Source organism: Lissotriton vulgaris, chromosome 3_1 (assembly GCF_964263255.1).
Source record: "Lissotriton vulgaris chromosome 3_1, aLisVul1.2, whole genome shotgun sequence".
NCBI classification, from domain to species: Eukaryota; Metazoa; Chordata; class Amphibia; order Caudata; family Salamandridae; genus Lissotriton; species Lissotriton vulgaris.
The window spans coordinates 1,445,062,081-1,445,082,330 of record NC_141689.1 but is presented as its reverse complement, the minus strand read 5'-3'; the positions used below and the strand labels follow the sequence as shown (position 1 = coordinate 1,445,082,330).

The following is a 20,250-nucleotide window of genomic DNA, read 5'->3' as shown; positions in this document are numbered from 1 at the left end:
TTTCGGAATTCTACTTTATTTTCTGTTTATTTTTCTACATATTGGCACTGAATAACTCAGTTAGGGCGCCAGTTTGCATGCTTGTAGAAAGTAAAGTCACAAAGACTATACAGAATATATGCAAACAAAAACGTCCTGTTTGTTCCAGAAATTCCAGGTGCACATTAACAACTAGTTACCCGTGATCATGCTACCAAAAGATCACATGTGAAGCCAGTTGTCACAATAGGTATTAGAGGTTCTCACAACACGAATAATGTTTTTTCCCACTGTGCTCCACATTTTGCCAGTGGTGCTGGAACAATTTGTCAGAGTAGGGGGCTCTGCAATCAATGTTACATCTCTGAAGTCGTAGGGTTTCATAGGGATTGTGAAAAATCCATGTGTCACATAAAGAACAAGTGTAGCCAATGAGCCACGCCCTTTCGGCAGGAGAGTGGTAAGGGTGTGTGTAGTATCTTCCTGTTGTGGTTATAATGTTCCCTGTTACCTGGTTCCTCGCTGCTCAGCCAGTGTGAATGTTCTGTATGGAATGTTGGTGTGAAGGACATGATTGGAATGCTTGGGTGTCTGGTGTGAGTGTTGACAGTTGGAAGATGGTCTGAACAGCAGGCAGGCTGCTCCTGGCAGGGCTGCTACCATTGATATTATGGAATTAATAAATAACTTACAAAGACACTACTTGGCTACTTCTACTTCATCCCCTCCACACATGGAATTTCATCATTACATTTTGGCGACGAGGATGGGATGGTAAGTATCTTTATTGCTCATTTACCTTCTGAACTTTAGTATTGTTATTTTCGAGAAGCAGCAGCATCCCGTTCCTCCACTTCCAGCTCCTCAGACTATTTTTGACGCTGATCCATGCTATTCTCGCGTAATCTGGCGGAGTAGCAAGAAGTGACTTTTTCAAGCTTTACATTTCTTCACGTTGAGGGGTCGTTTATATAAGCTCAGGTGCACAACCCATGGATGGTGCACTGTGGATACCTTGGCCCAAATCCTGAACACAAGTGATTCACCTTCTTGTTTGATATTTTTTAGCTAACATTACAAGCCCGGCTGCATAATAATCCTGGAGGATAGAAATACATATATACCCCCAGATGTTGTTGCTTTGAAACTTCCTCTTTACAAGTACAAAATAGACCTCCTCCTTCGGTGCTCCGCCACACGATCGTTTCCATTGCCAGGGATTTATCCTCTTTTATCCTTGCCCTGAAGAAGTCCCGTCTTGGGACGAAACGCGTCGGCTGTTCTTTTTCTACTGTTGAAAAATAAAGAATCAAACACACAAGACCTCTGGACCTTACCATTTGTTCCTTGATATGAACATTGTTACTTTTGAAGAATTCCAATTTATGGTGCACCTGTGCTTTTTTTCGTTACAAGTTAAAGTTCTGTTTAGGACTGCCATTGTGATGGCGGGTGTCTTATCGGTGTGCACATAATTCCTTTCCAGTATTTAGAAAGGGGTACATTTTATACTGAGGTTATTTCAGATCAGGTGCATTCTTATGAAGGTTCCGCCATCTGCCAATTTTTAGTACTATTTTTGTCAGCAGTATACCAGAGATTCAGAGAAAATGTCCAGAGATTAGAGATAGGAATAGAGCTTGACACAGGGTAAACATATTTTGGAAACCAAACCCTGGACATTTCACAAACATAGAATTAGGCTGACAATTTTGCATTATTGAGGGTCTGGGAATGACTTAATTGACAGCGCTCACCAGCATAAAAATGCAGACTTTGAGGCACTAAGGGGTAATTAAGTGAAATATTTACACAGTGTCATCTTTGTTATGCAAACTCCTTTCTGCTAAGGGTTACAATTGCCTCCCTTTTTGTTCAGTCGACCCTTCAAAAGCAGGGACATGTGCTAAATTTACTGAAATTTTCTGTGACATACAGTTAAAATCTGAGGCACGAGAGCCTGATTTAAAGTTTGGCAGATGGAGGATTCTCTAATGTGATGGCATAGAACATTATCTCTGCCATCCCGAGGGACCTCCCCTGCCAAATTTAGAGTTGTCTGCTGGATTTTCTGACAACGGATGCATTTCCTGTTAATGTAGGAAAAGTTTGACGAGCTGTGCCACCAGCCATGACTGCCCGCTGACATACTTTTCAAAAGTTTTTTTGTTTTTCAAAAATTCCCAAAATGGGAGTTTGTTTTTAAATATATTTTTTAAAACTAACGATCCCACACCCTAGGAGTTTTCTCCCAGGTGGGGGGGGGGGGGGGGGCGGTCATTTTTAGGTTCTTCCTCTCCCTTACCACCTGTTTTTTCCGGGTGGTGACAGAGAAGGAAAAAAGCCTTTACACCTTGCACCCTAAATAGGGTGGACAATGTAAAGTCCTTCCTCTGACAGTCACTAACCCATTGGGCCACTAGAAGAAATGTTCCTTTGATGGGGCGGACACGGCCTACAGCATGGATACTCACAAACATTTTCCTAGGGGCCACAAAGTTTAGTTTGTGATGTGACCGGGGGCCGCATTGATGCTAGTACACAGATGGTCAAGAAGGGAGTGTTTGGGGGGAAAGGTTGTGGCTGTATGGTGGGTATAGGGTATGTGAAGCCTATAAGTCTAGTGGCTGAACTGAACAATGTGAAACCAGAAAACCTGTGATTAATCTCAAACTTCACCACTTCACCAAATTGTGTGATCCTAGGCAATTGTTTTATTTCACTTTCCCTCAGTTGTTTTCATTACCACATATAAGAGAACCTCAAAATGGATGCCTTCAGTTTCAGTATTGTACTAAACCTTCTCCTGTGTTTGATTTAATAAACTAGAATGTTGTTCATGTATAATAGGGGCCCAGGCCACCCAAAGAGTGCACATAACAACTGACTTGCCTTTTAGCTCAATATTGGCATTGTTCTCAGTGTGGGGGGAGAATGAATGTTTCTGAATATATGTTTGAAAATTAGCACTGAAAAAGAAAATACTTTAAATAAAGGTTTGCTTGCTTATCTAACATCCATTTAATCAAAGTGCTGAGCCAAGTAAACAGCAGCCCAGTGCTGCTGTTGACCATGGGGCCACATGTAAAGGTCAGGAGGGCCGCATGTGGCCCCCGGCCATACTCTGAGTATCACTGGCCTACAGCAACGAAATATTGATGAACCGCCTGGCACTAAAGTAGGGGGGTGGATTGTGAGTTTAGCAGACAGCGTACTCCTTCGCATCAGGCCCATGGTCACCCTAGCTTGACAGGTGATTAGCACAGCACTAACCCAATCTATAATGCTGTTTAAAAAACCGCTTGGGGTGATTTCCAGCATCCTCACAAAAGCAGAATTATTTTACTTGGGCTAAGAGTGAGTGAGTCAAAATACTGCTTTTCAGAGGTTAATTCAAATCCTTTCTCTGGCCTGTTTTAACTTTAAGGAAGCAGTATGGTGCCCAAAAGTGAAAGATGTGCAATTGAAGACCAGAAAAATAGTTTAACGCTCCTTCATCTTGATGTTTGGCTTACAGCTCTCACAAAAATGTATGCAATTATGACAGTAGGTGCAGCTCAGTTAATTTTGGGGATGTGGTTTAACGGCTAGAGCGGCCGAGCTTGAAGCTGGGCAACTGGGTGTGAGTCTGGAGGGTTAAACATCCTGTGATTCTGGGAAAATAACTTAATCTCCTCATTCATAAATATGAGTGTGCCCATCTGTAACATAACTGGTGCTCATGTAAAGCGCTCTGATACCTTCTGGTCGAGTTTGTGCTATATAAAACTGAAAAATAAAAAAACATTCATCCAGAGGCACGAGTGCAATATCTGGTCTTTTGGGCACCACCGGCCACATTTTACGGCAGAATCAGAACAGAGTCCATGGCTACCAAAGCATTCCATCTAAATTAGTTTAGAATGGTAAACTGAAAGCCATGGTCCTCACTGTTGATGTTCCCACGCAGTTGCCTTTCTTCCCTCCATAGTGGCTACTTTTATTGATATTTAATTATCTAGTAGTGCACATTGCAAGTCATGCTCCTGTGAAGTGCGGCCAGCGGATAATAGCCCATTTCTTATATCGCTGTGATCGGTGGGTGTACTGCACATACAGAGTCAAAAACTGACCAGACAGCAAGCAGTAGAACATAGGGACTGCAGAAGCCCACTGGCCCATACAGACAAGCAAGACCTCACTGAAGCCAGCAGAGTGACAACTTTCTTAAATTCATGGTGTGTGTGGATTACTATAATGCCCACCTCAACACCTCTCAAATCCAAGCACACTGCTGGCAGACTACCAGAGAGAAGGTGAGATAGGGAACTTGGAAGTGGAGGGGTAGGGAAAGGCACCCAATCAGGTTTCTTCTCCTTGTTCCGGGTGGGGGAAGGGGGTGGGGCCTAAGGGGGCAGGGAATCGGGAGCAGGGGTTAAAGGAAGACAAAAGTTCAACTACATGCACTTGCTAGGCTACAAGGGTAACTGGTCTGAAGATTGAACCTTCCAATCAGCAGTCACACAGATTTAGAGACTTGAACAGTGGCGGCTCCTCTGCTAAAGTTGGGAAGTGTTGCCTCACTGCTATTTGTGAAGTGCAAAAATAAAAAGATAGTAACAAGAGGTTATTATCATTTTATTTTTCTATGCCGGCCAAGCCTAAGCAAAGTGAGGAGTGGTTTGCAAAATGGCATAGCAAGGGGGAGTGCGGTGAGTGGTGCGGAGGGTGGTACGCCCCAGGTGGCATGAGTTTTGTGGTGGGGCCTCCCCCCGCCCTACCCGTGCGGGGCGGTCGTCGTGGGAATCATGTGCACACTGTTTAGCTACTTTGCACTCCCTGTGTTCATGAATGTTTGGCCAAACATTCATGCAACTTTAGTATGTTCTCCACTTGGCTTTGTTGCACCGGCCGTTGGAGAACATAACCAGAATCCCAGGCACTTCCTAAGCAGCCAAACAGGCCGCTCAGACCAATCAACACGATGCATAAGTCTGCTTCTGGTGCTGCCAGTTCAGAAGAAGAGGACGGAGAAGAGGCGTGTGGTGGCTGCGGCGAAGGGAAGTTAATTTTATTTAAAAAATGTATTTATCCATCCCCCCACCGCTCACCACCCTTGTTCTAAGGCAGGCGTCACTGGACTTGAACTGTCCTGTGGCAGCGATTCATGTAATGAGGATTATTCACTAAGATTTAGCAAAAATTTGAGCCAAACATACATGTACAAAAAGTGGCATAAATACCTGGAAATAGAGTATCCTAATTTCCCAAATTAGGATTTTTATATGTGCGATGAGTCGCACGCTCCTAGTCACAGCTAAATGCTGTGCTTTTACACATATAGGGCGGCATTACAATTGTGTGCTTTCATCTTATTTACTCGAATTGTTCCCTTCAACAAAACAGATTAAATCATATTCATGAAACAAAAGTGTTTCTTCCACAATCCTCACGTTCCACTGGCGCATGGGTATAAATGACGCCTCTTTTGGGCCATTTTCGTAGTTTTCATTGTCAAAAAGTTGTTATGTTTTTCAGAAGAAACAGTAATAATAGAACACACATAGGACTTTTCTTAAAATCTACTTTAACGTATTTTAGGTGCTTTCCAGTATTTTAAACAACCCCATTACCAGGATATTTCGAGTGTAATTAACATGTGCAGAGAGTGGGTGAAATGCACTTGCACTTGATTGTGAATACCCACTAACTTACAATTGGGCGTGTTTTCATTACTTCTGTAGTAGAAGTCTTTATTGTATAATTACTTAAAATCATTACAAAACAACGTCGGCATTGCAACATTAAATCCAAATACATACATTCATATTTTGTAGTGTAAAACCAGAGGTAAAAACCCAAAGGGTTGATCGCATATGATGCTAATGGATGTGCATTGTTACGCTAGGTGCAAGAGGCCATAGTGCGCAAGATTGGGCCATGCTGTATTGTGCCAGTCATCGAGAAATGGGTAATGTGCTACTTTATTAGGCAAAGTCTGAAACCCCACAGAATCTCGCCCTAATTGCACATAGTGAGCTGAGCATACAGTTTTTGCTTCAGATTAGTGTGAGCTGAAGCGCAAAATAGGGTCATGCTGTATCATGCTCTTGTTTTGATAGGCATGTAGATTGTACTAGAGCAACACCCCCAAGAGAGGGCTTTGCCAATGCTTAATTTGTTGCGTTCTAGGAGATAAAGTGCGCAAACATCATGATTGCCAATGAAGTGTTTTCATTACTTATGCATGGGGTTTACCTGACCAACCTTCTTTCGGACCCCTGGGCACGCCCACAAGTCTCAAACACATAGAAGTTATGTAGACCCTCATATTTGGCAGACATTTAGCTGTAGGTACAACTTTTTAAATAAATCACACCTTTTTCTAAAACTAGTTCAGAGGTTCATCTTGAAAACATCTTGATAATCCAGAGCTGTTGAGTTTTCTTTTATGAGTGTTAGATATTTTTGGGACACAAAATGACTGACTGGTAATGGTGCACACCACCGCAGATGGTATCTTGATACTGGTTGTAAAAGGACCAGTTACCATACTATCCGTACTTCAGCTTTTTCTAGAAGGCAGTAAGTTAGGTGGACTGTCCTAGGTAGTTGGAAGACAATTCCAGAAGCAAGCGTCTTGGACTTAAAAGGAACAGTCCTTCTTGTCGCAAGTCGGAATGTAGAAGCCTATATCAAATGCTGATTTTTTTCGTGGAGTTCTCTGACGGTTGCACACTGCTTGCGTTTGGCTGAGGTGTATGCCAGGCTAAATTGATTTAGGCATTTGAAGGCCAAACATCCTATTTCAAATTAATTTTTGCTGCCCTGCTTTGTCGTGGAAGTCAATTCTGGCTGTCCGACACCAGATCTCGCTTTCGCAGTCCAATAACTGCCCTGAATGTGCATTCTGCACTAGTTGTGATTGGTCTATCTGACAGGTCAGGTTGCCTGCATATAGGGCATTGTAGTATTCCAAGCATTTGTTTACTAATTCTCCCATCAGTACTGCTCTGTTTGAGAGCGAGAGGAGAGGGAGATTAGATCTTATCGCGTTGCAGAAAGCAACTCATGACCACTGACTTAATTTGTAGAGGCAGCGGCATACCGGCATTGAATTTGAATCACAGGGTTTTACCACTAACATCAGACTATAGATCGTGTGCCAAAAACTGTCCGAATGCTGAAGGGGGAGGTGGTCTGCTTTTATCTCCCAAGGGGATCATTTCAGCTTTTAAGTGTTTTGTTGGAGAGCATTGGAAGTCATTCATAGTTTGATCCTATTTATCACGGGCCCAGTAGGGTGGTGGTATCAGAGCTTCTTGACAACTTGATACTCAGTGTCATCGGCATAGGAGTGAGCATAGATCCACAAGTCTGGAAGAGTTTAAAGAGCAGACAAAGGCGGATGTTACATAAAAAAGGTGAGGGGGATCTCCGAGGCACCCCACAGCTATTGTTGCAAATTTTTGAGAGAAAAAGACCAAGTTTGGCTTGTTGATTCCAATCCTGTAGGAAGGAGTTAAATCAGCTGATGGTGGAGGGTGAAGAATTTGATTAGGAGGACAGGCAGTTTAATAAAATGCTATGTTCTATCACGTGGAAAGCTGTTGACCGGTCCAGCTTGACCACTGGCTCTCCTTTGTTGAAAAATGAGTCAGTCATCGCAGAAACCTTGCAGGGCTGTGTCAGTACCATGAACATGTCTAAAGCCTCACTTCATTGGGAATAGAAGATGGTAGATGTCAAGGTAATTTTGGAGGTGTTGGGTAATCAATTTTTCTGAGATTTGTGCTACAATTGGCAAGTTAGGAATGGGGAAATAACATGACATTTATAATGAGGATAGGTTAGGTTTCTTTACAGTTTATCTATTTGTTGTTTTATTAGCACAAACTAAACCCACTGGGACAGCAAATTACTTCACACAGAAAATTCTATTCATATTATTTCCTGTGTGAGGTGCTTTGCTGTCCTGGTGGGACTAAATGGTCACAGTATGTCATCAGAGAGGCAATATGGTATAGGCATGTTTGTAGTATAGTAACTACTACATAACAACTATGGCGGTGGAACTGCCACCGACGGTCTGACGTTGGCGGTCCCACTGCCGTCATAATCAGGCCCTTTGCACCTATGGGAGTTTTGTTTTTAATTTGGGGTGAATGTGTGTGAATGGAATCTGTGGTAGTAACTCTGTGATTTTTTCAGACCTTTAGCACAATTTGAATTTTGTGTTTGCACCCGAATATTTATATTGTGTTTGAACCGAATTTTAATGCTATTAATACCCTCTGGTGGCATATCTTTCATTCATACATATATTCATGGTTGTGGAAAGCCTGTAAACAGAAACGAAGAGATCCATTTTCTCTCTATGTCGTTGAGGTGTTGTCATCTTCCGATTGTTATTTTGAGGATTTTGCCTGTTTTAAAGACATTTTATTATTGCTAGCACGTCATATCATTGTTTCCAAATGTAGATATATGTATATATATTTTATATATATATATATATATATATATGCAAATACCAAAGTTTCCTTCTTCGCTTGCTCTGCGCTCGGGACCCACGCCTCCACGCCAACAAAGGAAAGGAACGGACCACAGAAATCAGCAAATGTGGTTTATTAGTCTTTCACAGAACCATCAGCGACGCGTTTCGAGTACAAGTACCCTTGATCACGCTGCGACTAACTGAACATTCACTAGCTTTTTTAATACATTACTGATCCTCCGTTACCACCCCCTGGTGGTAACCTCCAGTGTTGTTTGAATAATAACAAGTGAGGAAAGACTATTGCTGACACATAGAAAAATAAGCTTAATGCACATGAAACATACAGTTTTTGGATAAAATCCAACAATGATGCGGGTAATGGCTAAAAATACTCATAACACACTACAATACAACTAGGTTAAAATCCAGAAGTAAAAATAGCTCAATGAATCCTAGTAGTGCAAAATGGCATAATGCCTGAATGGTTAGAGTGATCGATTGATCAGGAAAACATCACATCTCAATTGAAGGAATTGAATCATCATGTGCAAATAGCAAAATTGAAATAGCAGCAATAGATCGAAAAAGTGCAAATAATTGAATAAAGTGCAAAAAGTGAATACGAGGAGTCTCTCTACTCATATGCAGGAAGTAGCGCATAATCATATGGATGAACATACTATACAGAATATAAATGCATCCTAAAGCCCAGGTCCCTGAGCTAGTAAGCAAATTATATCATAAATAGTAATGTTGTAAAAATCCCATATAATAAAAACTAGTATCAAAAAGAATTCCTTATGAAAACATTAAAAATGGGTCTATATCTAAAAAGCATTATATCCCATATGAAAATTCATGTATGGTTTCAGCACCGTAACAAAAACACACAATATATGCAGAACATCTGATCAAAATTGATGAATGACAACAAGACGCAAAGTACCATGAAAATATACAATCAGCATAGAGTCTTAAAACCAGAGCATTATAGTTGTGCAGATCGCAAATAGGGAACCTAACTTGCGAACTGTTTCTGTAGTAATAATACATATCTTTATAAGGTGGGCAGGTGGCTATGTGTTAGAGGGGCTCTAGTAAATTACTCTAGGAAGTGATGTAACTCTTCAATATTGTTGAGCCCGTTGGGCCAACGACTGTCGAGCTCTAGAATGAACCGTGCTTCCAACTTTCTAAGTGCCAATTCTCTATTCCCACCTTTTCGCAGCACTGAGAATATATCTATGCAAACACTTCCTGACCGCCCAATACACGGCGGAACCACTCAGGCACGGACCTCTTGAAGGTTCTCCCCCAGAATTACGAACTTCCACACATCTTTTTAATGTGCAAGCTGTGCAATCTTGGTTTCGGCATACAGGTAGATAGACACGTGTACTCCATGTCGCGTTTCGCTCCTCAAGGGAGCTTGATCACATGATATATATATATATATATATATATATATACACATATATATACTACTAGAGGATGAACCTACTGTTATATTGTTAGAGTAGGCGCTCTGTTGTCCTGCACCCGTGTTGTACTCACAGGTCCGCAGATGACTACGAGCTCAGATTGAGCAGGCATATATGTTGGAGTAAATAGTTATTTTACCTGGTAACTGTTGCCATATATATATATTGCCTGATGAGGGATGAATATTTACATCTTAGATAATGCGGATTGTTTTCCCTGCACCCGTGATCGGCTTACAGTAGCGTAGAGAACCACGAGATCCAAAATGCTCGGTCACGGTAGCTACGGCACTCGAACGGATGTATTAGCGGAAATAGACCTATAAGTTTAATGGGTATCTGATGTATTATTTATCGTAAGAAATATTCTGGATTACAAGGTGTATGATGAAAGATATTAAGGTACATGCTATGAACAATATAGCTGCAAATGCGAAACTCTGACTTTGGTCCCGACTGGGCATGTTTGAGACATCTTTATATTAAGGGAAATGTATGTTTTTCAAATGTATAATATTACTTATGATAGGATGCCATTTCCAAGATATCAGCCGCAAATGTACTATACTACCCGGACATACTCAAGACCTTTGTTTGTGTTTACTAACCCGAAGGGCTGTATAAAGCTTTATTAGTATGTGTGATGCACATTTCCTTTAACGTGAGCAAGGCTTCATTGCCGAAACATGTTGTTTGAGGATAAACACCCCGAAACAATCTCTGGCGTCACATTGCGTTTTTGAGAGCGTGCAACATTGGAAACTTTTGGTGAATTTGAGTTCCGGCGTGCTCCGCCGGCATGTACGCCAACTCCCGCGGGGCCCTAAGCAATCAGAAGGAGCTTCTAACGTGGAAATATATATATATATATATATATATATATATATATATATATATATATATATATATATATATATATATATATATATATATATATATATATACATATATATATTCACTGAAAAAACCATAGGTTTCAGCCACATTATAGTTAGGAATTAGCATTTGAACAACCTTGCAAATTCACTGAAAGAACCATAGGTGTCATTTGAGATGTCATCAGTGATGTCATGAGTGATGTCACTGACCATGTCATGAGTGATGTAATATGTGACGTCATCAGCAGTGCATTGCGGGCGCGCGAGTTATAGTTAGCTGAACTAACTATAACAGGGGAATTTCAATAGTTTTGTATGAGTGAAATGTCCAGCAAACTATAACATGTGTGAAACCTATGTTTTTTTTCAGTGAATTTGTAAGGTTTTTTAAATGCTAATTCCTAACTATAACGTGGCTGAACCCTATGGTTTTTTCAGTGAATTTCAAAGGTTTTTTAAATGCTAATTCCTAACTATAACGTGGCTGAAACCTATGGTTTTTTCAGTGAATTTCAAAGGTTTTGTAAATGATAATTTTTTGAATGTATTAATAGTTATTTTTTATACTGATTTACTACATTGTTTCAAACTATTTATTTTTAGATATTTTATTTTTTAAATTGCATTACATATTTTTAATATAAATTGAAAAAAATATGTTTTTACACCTCTCTGCAACGCAGCCCCCTGGGGCGTTTGCAGAGGGGGAACTAATTCCCCTTGCATACTGGTAGTCCCTGGGGCCAACTAGCCCACCAGGAACCTCCAGTATGTGCCAGGGGGCTGCATTGCAGAGAGGTGTAATGAGGCCACGCTCCTTTTTACACCTCTCTGCAACGCAGCCCCCAGGCGCGTTTGCAGAGGGGGAACTAATTCCCCTTACATACTGGGGGTCCCTGGGGCAAACTCACCCACCAGGAACCTCTAGTATGCGCCAGGGGGCTGCGTTGCAGAGAGGTGTAATGAGGCCATGCCCATTTTTACACCTCTCTGCAACGCAGCCCCCTAGCGCGTTTGCAGAGGGGGAACTAATTTCCCTTGCATACTGAGGGTCCTTGGGGGCCAACTATCCCACCAGGAGCCTCCACTATGCGCCAGGGGGCTGGGTTGCTTTGCCCCGGGGGGTGGTGATCCCCGGGGCAGTGTGGGGGGGATTGAGGCCCCCCCACTTCTTTTTCACTATGCCCCCGGGATTTGAAAAAAACGGACCAGGTTTTTTTTTTTTGGGCCTTGAGGGTCCTTGTGGTCCTACCTGAGCAGGCCTAGTGGGTCAGGGTGTTTCTACCCTGCCCCCTTTTTGTGTTCTACATGTTTGTTTTTCTGCTTTCTTGTGCTTAGGTGTACCAAGCACAAGATGGCTGCCAACACTTCCTGATTTGGAGTGTTGACAGCCAATGAGCATTCAGCTTGTGCTCGGAAAGGTACGCATACGTACGTGTACGGTATGGTACAGGTCTGCATACGTCCGCGTACGTACGCGTACCCCGCAATTTGTGTGAGCAGGCCTAGGGGGTCAGGGTGCTTCTACCCTGCCCCCTTTTTGAATTCTACACGTTTGTTTTTCTGCTTTCTGTGTCTCAGTCTACCAAGGCACAAGATGGCTGCCAACAATTTCTGGTTTGAAGTGTTGACAGACAGTTGACAGCCAATCAGCATGCAGCTCGTGCTCGGAAAGGTACGCGTACGGTACGCGGACCTGTTCGCGTACCGTACGTGTACCGTACGCGCCTATAGATATACTTATGATTTTACTTAGGATTTTCTCAGGAACTACTGAACGGATTTACACCATTTAACAAAAAGCGTGATCTGCGAACCGAACTCTACCTTTTTACCAAATTTGGTGTAATTCCGTTCAGCTGTTCGGGCTGTAGCCCTGGCTAAAGGTCCTATGGAAAATTGCATGGGGAAAAAACGTTTTGGGACCCCCCTTTTTTCTCAGTCCCTGCTTCACCAATCACCCCCAAACTTTCAGGGAAGGAGAGGAGCAGGCCATTTTCTTGGAGAAATTCGCGAAGATTCGTCCACTGGCGCCAAAGTTATTCCAAAGAGAATGTTGCGGATTTCCTATGGAAACTAGGTCATAACTATAACTACCTACTGGCGACCGCCAGTAGGTAATATATATATATTTATATATATATTCTCCAATCACAAAAGCAACATTTACTCACTGGGATAAATTTACAATGTGACTAGCTTTGCGTAATTAATGAATTAAGCAATGTATTACTCTGCGCATACATGTGTTGTAATAAGTCTCTTATTGCTCTTGCGCATCAATTTGATTTTGCCCACATGTAATAACAGCCTTCTATGCCGGATTACATTTATTCATGGTATACAAATTGACATTATTTAGTGGAGTTATTTTTACTTTATTATTAGGAATCAACATAATATGTTTCATTGCTCTGTGATTCCTTTGGCGGTCAATGTCTCTTGTCACATGTACTACTATTTTTGTTGAGGAGATATATAATCAATGTTACTTATCTATTTTTTGATGAAAACCCCTCTTTAAGATGGCCGCCGTTTGCAACAAGCGTTCACTGTGAAGTCCTACATCTATGTTTTGGTTTTCACTATGTGTGTGTTTTTGCACATGCGAATGATTATGGAAAAATAAACCAGTTTCTTTGCATCTGATAATGGAGTGGTAACATTTCTTTCTGGAGGGGAGTGCGCCAGCAATTTTTTGTTGCTTTTGTGATTGGAGAATACACGGAAAGGGTGACCTCCGACCCTTGGGCGCACCGCTGTCCTGGTGTCCCGGCTACCTCGGAGGAGGTGTGGAACTGTATATTTATATATATATATATATACGTATTCAGACAGGTTTGCATCACAAACGTTTAGTCCATGTATAGGTGTGACATGCATAAAAAAAAAAAATTTGACTGACATTAAACTGCAGGAGAACCTCACTGGAGGTTCACAAAGCCATTTTTGCATGTGTAGGTGCCATCTCCTTGTGCACAAATGTTACACAAAGCACACAGCACTTCTTGGGTTGCAAGTAGGTCCTAGATGCACAGAAGCAGGTATTTCCTGGTAATGTCATTGACATGGTTAGGGCAAAGCAATGAAATGAAATAAAAAAGCACACACACGGTCATAACTTTGAGTGTTTCAACACCATTACTCCAACTCTTTGTATTTCCTGACTGAAATATCTAGGTGCAAGTGGTAGAGCAAGTGACCGCAAATGCACCACTATTCCCTATTTCCGCAGTGGTTATAGAGAATGGAAAGACTTTTCTTGGAAAGTTGTTGTATGCAAAAAAAGAGAATTAGATGATGTTCTTAAAATAATTCCAGGTTCCTCCCCTTGCTCTAAATGCGGTACCTCTGTAGACGAAGGGTCAGGGAGCACAGGAAATCCTGAAATGTCTTGTACAAGTTCCAGGGTCATTGGCAGCTTCAGCGAGCGCTTGGTAATTTTGTGAACAAGGGCAGCGGTCCTAAAGCTTCACAGTGCAATGGTGTATGCTGTGCAACTGGTGACCTGAGCTTTTCTTAGAGCGTGAGACCCTCAGTAGTCTCAAGATGTTATAATAATAATAATAACAAACAAGACATGTTTGGATGTTATAATATCACGTAATTAATTAACATAATTTAATTTGCCGTATTTTCAAGAAATATTTTCCTGAAGTTGTTTAACAGAGACAGTGCCTCGTGTGAATTCACATCATTGCTTAATTTGTAACAAAATAAGGGCCAGGAACTCGTCAGGAGGCCGCTGCATCTTGCACAACCCATTACCCATGCCAACGCTGACCATGACTTTACCAACACAATTACTAACTATCACACTCCTACAAGTGTTTTAATTCCGACTATTTCATGCCCCCAAAACTTTACTAATGGCTTGGGAGGCAGGTATTAGTCACTGTCAATGTATAATGAATTAATAATGAACAGTTGTTGTGCTCATCTCAAAAGTAGAAAAACCGCATCACCATGTGGCAGGCTGTCATAAGTGCCAGTGTTGACAAATAAGTCCAGGTGCCGAAGACCGGAAACCACCGGCTCAATTTAAGTACTGAATTCACTACAATTTACAATGTGTACTTCTTGTTCTAGGAAATGCAACTTACTGCAGTATTCTCCTGAACATTTAATTTGCAGTGCTTCCTATCATTGCAAAGGTCTAACATTTCTTATGCTATAATCAGGGCAACTAAAATTATGCGATCCTACGGCTGCTCCATTTTTCATATAATTATGGATTTGCTGCCCTTGCCACATAATCTATCATCATCTGCATAATTTGCAGATTTAAACAACAAACAGTGTTTCCAGCACAAACCGATCTGAATTTGCTAAAAATGTCATCACAAGTGGTGCTGCATAGCGGCTGGCCTTTTGCCACCTTTCACCTGATGATTGCTGTATTTAGGTGTTAACTAGTATTAAGTAAGTGGAACCTTTGTCCATAGTTTTAACGTGTACAAATGACAAAATAGTTAAGTAACAGTGCTTCAAAGTGTGCCGCATAATGTGGCCTAATTTGCCTTTTCTTGCCACATTGTTTAGTCAACCCTGCTGCATAATCTAGTCATCTCATGCTGCATATTTCTTGGGACCCTGTCTATAATTACTGATTCCCAGTTCGGCCCTGACTGCAGCAGCACTTTCAGGATGCTGTCTTGAAATAGAACCTATACAAGAACAATGTCAGAATTTTCATATTCACTAATTCATTCAGCTATACATTCATCTAAGTAACTTAAGCCCCCACTTCAGAAATCTGTCTTTAACCTATATGTCACTCATGCCATTGCTGTTCGTGTTCTGTGAGCGAGAGAAGCTTGCTTTGTTATTTCCTTACTTTCCCTGTTCAGTGATGCAGTAAAGCATGTGCTGCGCTGCCTGACATGTAACTATTCTGTGATGGGAAATCTTTGTGCTGATGTTGCCCTAGATGTACCTGTCTTCTGAAGTTGGAAAGCTTGCATTGCTTCTGCCGAAGGTGCACCTGTTCTATGAAGAGGGCTGTATAAAATTCTGCTGCCCTATCATCTAAAAATACAATGATTATTTTGCATGCACTTGCACAGGCCAGTCAGAAACTTCTGTTGGAACCAGGGCAAACACTAGTTGCAGAGCCCTGACTCAGCCAGCCTGCTTTCAATCACAGCTGCCCAGCTTTACCAAACTATGCGGCTTTGGGCAATAATGTTTCTTCCATCTGCCTCCTCTTTCTATAGTCTTCACATTGGAGAGCACTTTTAAATAATTCAGTTCAGGGTGTGCAATGTACAAAAACCTCTCTCATATATGGTATATTAGACCATAATGTCACTTCATCAGGAACAATATTAAAGGTCTTGTATAGGTGGCACTAAACAAAATTGAATTCATTCATTCACTAAAAAAACTGTCATTAAGGCCGAAGGGGAAAGAATGTGATACCCATTCTGGATCGGAACTGCACAATGTCTAATCAGTAAACCTGGTTTAAATCCCGGTGTCCAAGCTTGACCAAACAGTGTGACCCTAGGCGGTTACTTTTCTCTCCTGTGCCTTTTTTTCCATGATCATCCCATATATGGGCACCTTCCAATAATTCACTTGTGCAACAATTTCTCTTGTATATAGTTTAATTGGCCTTAATGTTTTCCCATAGACAACTAACATGCCTCTTGAGTCATTAATAAATCTGTCATGGCAGAAGTGGTGTGGTTCACTACTTCTAATAAAGGCCACTCAGTATAGTGATATATCTGAGATGCTAAAGTGAAACAACAAAAAAAAACGTTTTATGTAAAAGTTCACACCTCTACTATAACTAAAATGGCAGTGGTGATACTTGCAGCATGCTGGGATGTCTACTGCTCTGACTTTCCAGACAGGAAGCCACACAGATGGGGCTTCTCAGAATTATGGGACCTGCCCGTCACTGCCTCACTAACACTTCTAAAATGGTACAGCTAGCAAGACAGGAGGTGCTTTGGTGTTTGGCATGTGGTTCACTGTCCCAAGGCCTATTGTTAGAAAGTGGGTCTTTAGTTGACAGAGTTTGCACCCTGTTCAATTACGGAACACCATCCTAGTCAGTGTAAGTCAGATACACAACCTAAAATAACATGTGCTCTCCCTCTGATAGCTTGGCACAGAGCTGTCAGGCTTAATGTAAGAGGCAATGTGTCAATTAGTTGTGCAACATGTCCTTTACAGTAACACAGTTTAAACACCACAAAAGACCCCACAGCAGTTTAGAATAATAGTGAATATGTATTTGAGTAAAACAAGACCAAAATAACAAAAATACAATAAGTAGAAGTTGAGATATTAGTTTCTAAAGATGAAATCCAAAAACAGCTCTTAGAAGTCAACAGTGCTAAAAAGTTACTTGAGGTCGTGCTATACCGGGGTAAATCCAAAGTTCCAGGCCAACCACGATGGAGGGCAGGCTGGCTACAGGACCCATGCAGGGCCTGCAAAAAAAGTACCATGGATGGAGCAAGTGTTGGCGTCAAATACTCTATGTGTCAGTTCTGATTCTGAGTGGGGCGATGCGTCGAAATCCAACCTCGCAGTCGGCGTCATAGGATTGGCCCTGCAGCGAAGTTGAGTTTTGCAGCAGCAACTTTTGATCGGCACTGCAACTTCATTGAGCTTTGCAGTCGGGCACGCTTCATCATTGAATCAGCACTGCATTGGCTTCAGAGGGCACTGCGTCGATTTATGAAGAAAATAATTGCAGAAGCCGATTCTGAGGCCCAGGACTGAAGTGGGCACCTCTGGTAAAGGAAGGACTCACAGGTGGCAGAGTACAGCAGCACCAATAGAATTACAAGAAGTCTTTTATGATCCAGAGACTTCAGAAAACAGGAGTCAATCCATCAAGCCCTTGGAGAAACTTAGGTTCAAGGATGTCGAGAACAGGTCCAGTCCTTCTCACTAGCAGGCAAGAAACAGCAGGCCAACACAGCAGACCAGGTAGCAAAGTGGCCGTCCCTCCTACAGCACAGCAATGTAGTTAGCAAATTGGCAGTCCCCCCTCAAGCACAACAGCTCTTTTTACAGGTAGAATGTCCTTGTTTCCAGCAAAGTTCTGATTTGGTGGTGTCAGGGGTCCAGTACTTACAGGGAGGACCCGGATTGGCAATTCGAGCTGGGCTGTTCCTATTAGGCGCAGGGTGAAGACTCATTTGCATATGGCTGGGTTCAAACTGCAATGGCATGGGAGCAGAAAACGATGGATTTAGACCCAGATCTTTGTACTGGGGTGAATGTATGACATTGTTCGGCATTCTGACCATCAATTGCTCTTTTTGCACTTTCTAAATATGGCATTATCAGACTTACAATTTAAAATCTAACTTTTACCATAAATTGCGATTTTTAATTGTGAGTCAAGAGACACCAAACTCCAAATTTCTATCTTTCCCAATTGGAAATTACACTTAAAAGATTTTTTAAGGCACTCCCAATGTTAACCTATGAGAGAGTTAGGCCTTGCAGTAGTGCATGTCCTACCTTTAAAATATACAGACACACAAGGGAGTCTCACAGGAGCATTAACCCACCCAAAAAAAGGGGGGACATACTGCTCTACATTATAGATAATAACACACACCATGTGTGTGCATGGATGGGTATAAAAGGCAGGAACGGACAAAGCGAAGATGGAGCAGTGCGCTGTTCGGACGAGAACCCTCACTCACCCTTGGGTGACATGCTTCATCATTGGGTTCCCTCCTCACACTGGGACCACAAGGAACCCAGTGTGGGCTACAACTCCTCAAGGGGAGGAGCGGAGATGTTTTGTTATAAAGATGAGCAATGTTAATGTATAGGATTGAGCACCAAAGCATGTAGATGGAAAAGAGAAGTTGGATCCATTGCTCTGCCCTCCTGTTTTTATTTTTGTGGCAGGGAAACACCAATAAACAACATATTAGCTTACCCACATAGACTCTTAATACAAGTCTAACAGTGTGACAAAGAAAGAACATAAATGTTGACATATGTGACATAACCGCAGCAAAACTAGGGAACCAATAGCTAGGGACTGTACAAACAGTAAACAGTAATACTCATGAATGTGCAAGATATGAAGCCCACTGAGGAAGAGTATTGTGCTAATTAGGTGAGCATTCATCGTCCTATGAGTCATGAATGTATGTTAGTTCTATAGGAGGTTTGGCTGTTTCTCACAGATCATTTGCACTTCATTTATGTTTGTGGAAATTGCACAATAGCCCGTTAACAGTCCTTGTGCCTGTCCTGGATGTGTGAGAGAATTATGTTATTATTTAAGTTAGAGAAGGATGTGCTGCTGCTGTCCAAGTTGAACCTTTAGTGTGTTTTTTGCACACAAAATAAAAAAAAAGTTTAAAATGCTAGTGCTTGTTTAAATGCATGACGTGAGTGAAAGAGTAAACTCATAAAATATGTGAGCAGAGTTTACTTTTGAATTTAGATGTGAGACGAGCTTTTTTTTTTAACGGAGTAGTCAGACAGGAAGAATAATGTACTGTCAACACTCTTCCTGAAAACGTCCTTGGCCTAGAACATGGTGGTGTTAAAGTGGCAAGTTTACAGCATTACAGTGAAGAGCCCTGTGCTTAAGAATGCAGCACGGGTTGTAGGTGCTGCCCCGCGAAGGCTGCCAGTGGACTGTAGAGACTCCACAAATGGACAGTCGGGGGCGAAGTCTCGACAGTCATAAACTTACTTTTAAATTGAAGATTATGAATAGAAAAAATAGTTAACTTACACAAAAGTGTAAGTTTACCTTTGTGAATCAGGCCCATATTCTCTGTCCCTGTCTCTCTCTCACTCCCTCTTTCTTTCTCTCTTGCTTCCATTTTTTCTCACTTTAACATGCTTTCTCTTTCACCCTCTTTCTCTCTCTCTCTCTCTCTTTCCTTATCTCCCCTTCTCTTCCATCAGATTGTTCTTATGTTATTTCCATTTTCATTAATGACAGGCTTTACTGTGTTATACATAGGTTGGTTCTCAGTAATTTTCTTCTTCGTGTATACTAAATTCTTCCATTTGTACAGTTTAATACATTTACTAATTTTAAAAATGGGCATGCGCAAAATGACAGACTTTAAGGGAAAAAAAGTTAGCAAAATTCGATAGTTAAAGATAAAAAAATCGTTTCCTAGTTCCTTACCTTTGTTCTTTTTTGTGACATTTGTTGTTTATACAGGAACCAACTCACATTTTTTTTTCATTGCAGTTAATTTATTGGACTCCCGATCTGTCATGGGTGAATTGGAATGGATAGCCCACCCGAAAAGTGGGGTAAGTTTTTTCCCACTTGATTTCTTTGTCACAGGATATATGATGCTCTAGCTTTAGTGTGACAACCATTTTACTGCTGCCACAGAATTCCAAAACTGGGCCCGTAGATCAAAGATACATATTAATGTAGCTTTTTAAGGGTACTGTCATCCTTTGGCTTGTT

At 41.5% G+C, this 20,250-nt stretch overlaps 1 protein-coding gene across 5 annotated transcripts in view; it reads left to right on the top strand.

Annotated features, from left to right (window-relative positions):
* EPHA5 (EPH receptor A5) overlaps positions 1–20,250 on the top strand; it is a 726,990-nt gene that overhangs the window by 13,600 nt on the left and 693,140 nt on the right. For all 5 annotated transcript variants that reach the window (XM_086961930.1, XM_086961929.1, XM_086961927.1 and 2 more), the window contains exon 2: positions 20,023–20,087. In XM_086961930.1, coding sequence (XP_086818056.1) covers positions 20,023–20,087 — 65 coding nt within the window. The remainder of the gene's footprint in view (positions 1–20,022; positions 20,088–20,250) is intronic.